This window comes from Orycteropus afer, unplaced genomic scaffold, assembly GCF_000298275.1.
Source record: "Orycteropus afer afer isolate SDZICR_OR568_19922 unplaced genomic scaffold, OryAfe1.0 scaffold00011, whole genome shotgun sequence".
Classification (NCBI taxonomy): Eukaryota; Metazoa; Chordata; class Mammalia; order Tubulidentata; family Orycteropodidae; genus Orycteropus; species Orycteropus afer.
The window spans coordinates 15,597,448-15,605,718 of NW_006921598.1; the positions used below are offsets into that span (position 1 = coordinate 15,597,448).

An 8,271-nucleotide genomic window follows, 5' to 3' on the forward strand; every position below is an offset into this window, starting at 1 on the left:
AACCTTCCTTCCGAGGAGTGGCTGATGGGTTTGAACCGCCAGCCTTCTGGTTAGCAATCAAGTGCTTTAGCCACTATGCTACCAGAGCTCCTTATCAATTCCTAGAGCCTTATTTTTCACCAATTCCTTCAGTGCAGCTTTGACTTCTTCTTTCAATACCATCAGTTCTTGATGATATACCACCTCCTGAAATGGTTAAACATTGACCAGTTCTTTTTGATATACTGACTCTGTGTATTTGTTCCCTCTTCTTTTGATGCTTCTTGCATCATTCAGTATTTTGCCCATAGAATCCTTTAATATTACAACTCGAGGCCTGAATTTTTTCTTCAGTTCTTTCAGCTTGAGGGAAGCTGAGTGTATGCTTCCTGTTTTGTTTTCTAGTTCCAGGTCTTTGCTCATTTCATTATAATGTTTTATTTTGTCTTTTCGAGCCACCCTTTGAAGTCTTCTATTCAGCTCTTTTATTTTATCATTTTTTCCATTTGCTTTAGCTACTCTGCTTTAAAGACCAAATTTCAGAGTCTCTTCTGACATCCATTTTGATCTTTTCTTCCTTTCTTGTCTGTTTTGTGATTTTTTGCTTTTTTCTTTTATTTATTTATTTACTTATTTTATTGTGATTTGGGTGAAGATTTACAGAGCAAATTCACTTTCCATACAGCAGTTCACATATACTTTGTCTCGTGTCATTGACCACAGTTTATCACAATGCAACAGCTCCCCTCCCACTTCCTCCCCATAGTTACCTCTTCCCAGTGTCCATCCCTACCTACACTCCTGCCCCCTGAGCTGTCTCCCTGTGCATAAGTAGCCCTTCTTTCTCCCATGATTGTTCTCTCCAAAGAGTGTATCTACTTGAAGTAAATGTTCAACTCATATGCTGTATTTTGTTTGGCTGGAAACCACAGGTGTAGGTTAAATTCCAGACCTGAAGGGCATCTAGGGGCCATAGTCTCAGTGGTTCCACCAGGCTCTATCAGACCAGCAAACCTGGTCCCCACCTTTTTTTTTTTTTGTCCAAATGATTTTGAGTTTTGTTCCACATTGTTCTCCCTCTCTATCAAGGATCTCCTACATAGATCCCCTTCCAAGTGGATGACAGTGGTAGCCGGGCACCATCTAATTCTTCTGGTCTCATAGTTGCACAGGCTGCAGATCGGGTGGTATACCACTCTCTAGGACTAATTGTTTCCATGAATTTTGGTTTTCTTCATTCTTCTTTGATTTTTTGCTTTTTTCTTATATGATGTTTTTGATGTTGTCCCACAACTTGTCTAGTCTTCAGTTATTGGTATTCATTGCATCACATCTTTTCTTCAGATGGTGTCTAAATTCAGATGGGATATAATCAAGGTTGTATTTTGGCTCTCATGGACTTGTTTTAATTTACTTCATCTTCTACTTGAACTTGCGTATGAGCAATTGATAGTCTTTTCCACAGTCAGCTCATGGCCTTATTCTGACTGATGGTATTGAGCTTCTTCATTGCGTCTTTCCACAGACGTGGATTTGAATCCTGCATATTTTATCAGGCACAGTCCATGTATTTAGACACCACTATTTTGTTGAAAAAAGGCATTTGCAATGAATAAGTCATTGGTCTTAGAAAGGCATAATTTCTTTCACCAAGGACATATTTTCAACTATTAATGGTTATTTGTTTCCAAATTTCACATTCCAGTTACCAGTAATTATCAATAAATCCTGGTTGATGTAATCAGTCAAATGTTTGGTCTATTTCAGACTGCCAAAGTTGGTAAAAATCTTGTTTCTTCATGTTTGGCTTTAGTGTTTGGTTTGTAAATTTGAATGTTAGTAATAGTAACTGATCTTCCTTGTAGGTATATGGATGTTTTCCTATCGCTGACAGTATTGTACTTCAAGATAGAGCTTGAGATGTTCTTTTCGACGAAGAGTGCCACCGATATTTCAAACACTAGCAAGGTGACCATGGTGGACATGTTTCAGTGCAGCTTCCAGACTGACACAAATTAGGAAAGAGGATATCGCAGTCTACTTTGGAAAAATAGGCCTCTGAAAGCCTTATGAATAACAGCGAAACATTGTCAATATGAGCCTTTACATTTAGAAGGCACTCAAAATATGACTGGGGAAAGCTGCTTCCTCAAAATGGAGTCAATCTTAATTGTATGCATGGAATGAAGCTTTCAGGGGCTTTTTTTTGCCATTGTAACACTACTCAAAATGAGAAGAAACAGCTACGAATATTCATTAATAATTAGAACATGGAAGGTATGAAGTATGAATCTAGGAACACTGGAAGTTTGTCAAAAATGAAGTAGAACTCATAAAGACCGATGTCCTAGGCATTAGTGAGCTGAAAATGACTGGTATTGGCCATTTTAAATTAAACAATTGGACAATCATATGGTCTACTTTGCCAGGAATGACAAATTGAAAAGTAGAAAGACCCTGACAAATAAAAAGGTTGGTTTAAGTAATGTTGAAGCTGTATGTAAGTATGCATTAAATCTGCTGTACGTACACACACACAATAAGAACTTTTGAGTTTCTTAAAGTTTGTTGAATTATAAATTTGTGACAAAATGCTCATTCCACTGGTAAACACTGTCATCTTCTCTACCCGCTAAAACTCAGTTCCTCCTGGTCTTGTAATTCATATTCTTCTAGAGTACTCCTTAAAAAATAAACAAACTCAAATCCCATTCATAGCGACCGCTCCTTGGGTTTCCGAGGCAGTATCTCTATGGAAGTAGGTTGTCCAGACTTCCTTCCAAGGAGTGACTGGTGGGTTTGAACCGCCAACCGTCTGATTAGCAGTCAGATGCTTTAGGCACTATGCCACCAGTACTCCTAGGTAATTTTAATCAACCATGATTTATCTTCAGACTCTAGAAAATGTCTAGAAGATGGATGCTTGCCTTCTTTTTGCCCTTTCCTCAATTTTTCTGGCTTAGTCAAATTTTATTTCCTTTGTTGTTGTTCTCCCTGGATAGTCTACTTACTTTATTCTAGATATGAGGTAGGTATTCAGACATATATGTTTGATTTTCAGTTATATTGGTCACATATTTTTGGAAATGTTAATTTATGTATTATGGAGTTTGAAAATATCGTTTATGTGTTGATAGCTGAACTCAGTACTAATAAAAACATTTTCAGATATGAATGTGGGATTCTCTAATTTTCAATGTATTTTAGAATTCAGCAACTTGTGTCTGATTCAGCTTTCAGATGATTCTTTTGAAAATTCAAATGAAACACACAGACAGACTAAAAAAGAAAAGAAGAAAGATGCAGTGCCATGGTGGATAACTGAAGATGATTTTGAAGATGGTGGTAAATATCGCTTATTTTGTTTCAAATTATTTGACCACAAGGGGTCAGTGAAGACCTTTAATTCTGTATTTGAATACTGAACTATAAAAATATAAAAAAAAAAAATGCTCATAATGTAGAATTTTGAGATTTGAATTGATTTTCATATTACTTCACTTTATTATATTTATTATATAATTGAGAATATGTTTCTGCATTTTTAGGCTATTTTACATTGAGATCATTTATATTTACACAAATTAAGGTGGCAAATAATACATATATACAACAATATGTATGTGATTTAATAGAATATTCTGACATTTTATTAATGTCATTGCATAGGGGCAGATTCTCTGGTAGCGTAGTGCCTTATGCACTTGACTGCTAACCAGAAGGCTGGAGGTTCAAACCCACCAGCCAGTCCTCGGAAGGAAGGTTGGACAGTCTACTTCCATAGTGATACTGCCTCAGAAACCCAAGGAGGGGTCGCTATGAGTCGGGTCCAACTCTACAGCAAATAACAACAACAACAACATAGAATTTGATAGGGCAGTTTCAAACGTATTCAGAGTAGAAATAGTAGAGTGAACCCCCATATACTCATTGCCTTTCCATTGTAATAATTCATTCACAGCCAGTCATGTTCATCTGTATCACCTTCCATCTCCGCCTTCCCCACCACTGGAATTGTTGTTGTTGTTATTTCATCAAGTCGGATCTGACTCATAGCAACCCCTCCTTGGGTTTCCGAGGCAGTATCACTATGGAAGTAGATTGCCCAACCTTCCTACTGAGGAGTGGGTGGTGGGTTTGAACCGCCAGCTTTCTGATTAGCAGTCAAGTGCCTTAGGCACTATGCTACCAGAGCTCCTACCACTGGAATACACTGAAGCATATCTCTGACAGCATTCCACTTCCATATTGCAAAGTGTATCTCTTAAAGATAAGGGCTCTCTTAAAACACAACCATTATACTGTTATCCAAGAAACATTGATAATGGTTCCTTAATATCTTCTAACATTTTGTTAGTCATAAAACATTTTTAACATATTTAATATATATTACCCATAGAGAAAGTTCCAAAGTGCTATGAGAGATTGTGTAGCCTCCCTTCCCTCAACAGTACCTACACTTCTGGTGTAAGGTTACTTCCTCCAATCACCCAGTGTTCCCAGTGGTTTAGAAACAATGACTTTGAAAGACCTTTTCATTTTGATTTCTATTTTCATGAAATGATATTGGCACTAGTAAAACATCTTTTCTACCCTGCTTTATTATCCTAAATTGTATTTACTTTCCTTGTATTTTTCTGTACTGTTCTTACCATCCATAATATAGTTCCAGTAGTGTTAAGAGTCAGACAACAAAAATGCCTCAGTAAAGTATGAAACAAGGGGAATAAGGCAGAAGATATTCTTTAATGTGGTACTATACTGTATTAAGTACCTGTGCTTCAAGCTAATAAAAAACACAGTCTTGTTCATTATGTTAATTCTTTAAGTATTCATTTAATAAGATACACTGTCACCAAAAGACAAAAGTCACTGCTGTCCAGTCAATTTGACTCAAAGATACCTCTCCTTGGGTTTCCAAGGTGGTATCACTACAGAAGTAGATTGCCCAGTCTTCCTTCCAAGGAGTGGCTGGTGGGTTTGAACCACCAGCCTTCTAGTTAGCAGTCAGATGCCTTAGGCACTACTCCATACCTCAGATAAAATTGTAATTCTTCTTTTGTAGATTTTAGATATGGCTGATTTTTATTTACAAGAGATTGATTTTGTAGCTACTTTATTTTACACTAAATTTCTAGAACAGTATTATTGGGCTAGCATAGTGGCTCAAACATTTTCTGAACATAAATATCCAGCTATTAAATCCCATTCCTAGGACTGCTTGGAACAAATGTAAGCTATTTGAAAACAAAGAAAACTTCTCAGCCTATTATGGAAATAGAGGAGGAGGAGTCTGCTGAAAAGATAGAATTTCTTAAGAGCAGTGGAACTTCTATCTTAAGTATTGACAGCTTAGAAGCAAACGGTAAGTAATGTGCATGATATTAGTTGATAAGTTATTAATCATTATGGTTATATCAAGATTTTTAAAAAATTAACTCATATCTATCTGGAACCTCTTAATGCTAAATCATGTAGACAGATTTAACATCTTCCTCAAGGCTTTAAAATTAGACCTTTAGAGAAGCCTTACAACCTTACAGATTGATGATGAATATAAATCTGTATTTGGTAGGCGAGAGGAGATTATCCATTTTAAGAGATGTTTTATTTATTATACAATGTAAATATATGCATAGTTAAAATGAATTTTATCACTATCCCATACATTATAAAATATGTTTGTGCTTTCCACTTAGAGCTAGTAGTTTCTGAACTCAATCATAGTATTCTTGGATTGGGATTGGACACATTAGAAGAACAAGAAGAGAAAGAACAATTTTTTGCCAGGCTTGAGAAAGGTTTAACATCTTCTATTGATTATTCAAGATTAAATAAAGAATTGGATTCTAATGATTCCACACATTTTAAAGCTTTACTTAGGTATGTAAATATAGTATGAAGTAATTATTAAACTTAAATGATTTTTGTGTTTTTCTATATTTTTTGAAGGCTGGTGTTTGGTTCTCTAGTGTAACAGAAATACCACAAGTAGATGACTTTGACAAACAGGGATTTATTCTCTTACAGTTTAGGAAGCTAGAAGTCCAATTCCAAGTGTAAATAAATACTGACGTTGGTATTATTTCTGCCTCCATATGGACTTTACTGCTTCCCAGACTTGTGGTCTATCGCTAAACTTTCATATAGAAAGATCTGGATCACGAAGTGATATTTATACATGTAAATGCATTTATTTATGATAAAACTCTGTGTATAAAATTAAGAAATAATGGCATTTTTTTCTTTGCATTACTCTGACAGCTATACATAGACTTAAGCTTTGAAACTCCTTTATTTTTTAAACACTTACCCTTAAGACCCAGATGTTTAGCTTTTAACAGAAGGGTATATAAGAGGAACGATGATTTGAGAGATTTCTTAAAAATAAATTCAAAGGATTGATGAAAATGTATTAACATGTAATGCTAAATTAAATGTTTTTCTAGTAATCAAGGCAATGTAGAATTAAGTGAAAATGAACCTGAGAAGGAATCTATACATGAAGAACTTGCAGGTAATTTCATTGGTTTTAAAATCTGTAATATTTATAGAAATACATAGTTTTTAGTTTACCTGATAAAGACATTGGCAAGAGAAAAATAATTAGAAGGAAAATCATATAGTCTTTGTGTTTGTTTACTTATTGTGGTGTCGGTGAAAGTTTACAGAACAAATTAGTTTTCCATTCCACAATTTATACACATTTCGTTTTGTAATATTAGTTGCAATTCCTTTGATTAATGGCACTCTTCCTGTCCCCTTATCCCCTGGTTCCCTGTTTCTATTCTTCTTTTTTCCTGCTGCTTTCTGTGTTCTGAGCTATGTTTTTGGCCAAATGCTGCGTTTTTGCTCTCATATGGGTGATTATTCTAAGGAATAAGTTCTTCACAAGTGTTACTGTTCAATTTACAAGCCTGTCTTTTGTTTGGCTGCAAGGTGATCCCTGGGGATGGGATCACTTCCAGGTTTGAAGGATGTCTAAGAGCCACAGTTTCAGGAGTTCCATCAGTATAAATAAGTCAGTGAAGTAAGTCTTCTCTTTTTTGAGATTTTGAATTTCGTTCCACCTTTTGCTCCCAATCTGTCTGAGACCTTCTTTGGTCCTAATCAGAGAAGTCAGTAGTGGTAGCAGGGTAACATCTAGTTCTTCTGGTCTCAGGGTAGTGGAGGCCGTGATTCAGATGATCCATTAGTCCTTTGGACTAATTGTTTCCTTGAGTCTTTTATTTTCTTCACCATTCTTTCAGTTGAGACACTGCTAGTTACATTTCACATGACGGCTCTCTAGCTTTTAAAACCCCAGTCGTTACATACCAATGAAGGGTGTAGGACATTGTCATTATGAACTATTTTATGCCAAGTGACTTAGCTGTCCCTGAGACTGTGGTCCTTAGCCCCTAAGCCCATTCCCACAGGATGTTTGGTTATGACTAAAAGGTTACAATAACTTTGCCCCATTTGCTCTACTACTTAAATGGATATCTTTATAGCACCTACAAATACATATGTAGAAATAATCTCTGTGAAGCCTGTATACGGTGGTAAATGTACTCCCATTCGTCTATACTACCTATTCAGCTTACAGCTACCTGTCAGCGTATGTATCTGCTTGTGGATTATTGTTTGTTATTACTGATATTGCAGGATTGTGTACATAATAGTATTTACCTCTGTTGTCTGTAACTCTTATGCACCTCTTGGTTTCTTTCTTTGCCTTAGTGATGTTATACTTATCACACAGTATCCCATTATGCATTGCATTTCCCTTCACCTAAATTAAGACATGTGTCTTACCTAGTCAATGATTTTCCCTCCCCTCCCCACCTCTCCCATCCCTGGTAACCATCAAAGAGTATTTCTTTCTGTATGTTAACTTTTCCTTATTTTGTAATAGTGGTCTCTTAAAATGTTTGTAATTTTGTGATTGACTGACATCACTCAGTATAATATCTTTCAAATTTATCCATGTTATGAGGTGTTTTGCAGATTGTTCAGTGTTGTATAGTATTCCATCGTGTGTATGTACCATTGTTTATTGATGCATTCATCCATTGATGGGCACTTAGGTTGTTTCCATCTCTTTGCTATTGTGAATAATGCTGCAGTGAACAGAGGTGTGCATATAAAAGCCATGATGTGGCTTTTATTTCTCTAAGATAAATACCTAGTAGTGAGATTGCTGAATCAAATGGTATTTCTATTTCCAACTTTTTTAGGAAGCACTATACTGTTTTCCAGGAGCTCTGGTAGCATAGCCCTAAGGCATTTGACTGCTAACCAGAAGGCTGG

General features: G+C 35.9%; 1 protein-coding gene across 1 annotated transcript in view; it reads left to right on the top strand.

The window, feature by feature from the left end:
• The first annotated feature begins 3,215 nt into the window (after window positions 1-3,215).
• CEP162 (centrosomal protein 162) overlaps window positions 3,216-8,271 on the top strand; it is a 91,502-nt gene continuing 86,446 nt past the window's right edge. The window contains exons 1-4 of the mRNA XM_007951525.2: window positions 3,216-3,324; window positions 5,195-5,344; window positions 5,679-5,862; window positions 6,429-6,496. Coding sequence (XP_007949716.2) covers window positions 5,251-5,344; window positions 5,679-5,862; window positions 6,429-6,496 — 346 coding nt within the window. The 5' untranslated portion in view covers window positions 3,216-3,324; window positions 5,195-5,250. The remainder of the gene's footprint in view (window positions 3,325-5,194; window positions 5,345-5,678; window positions 5,863-6,428; window positions 6,497-8,271) is intronic.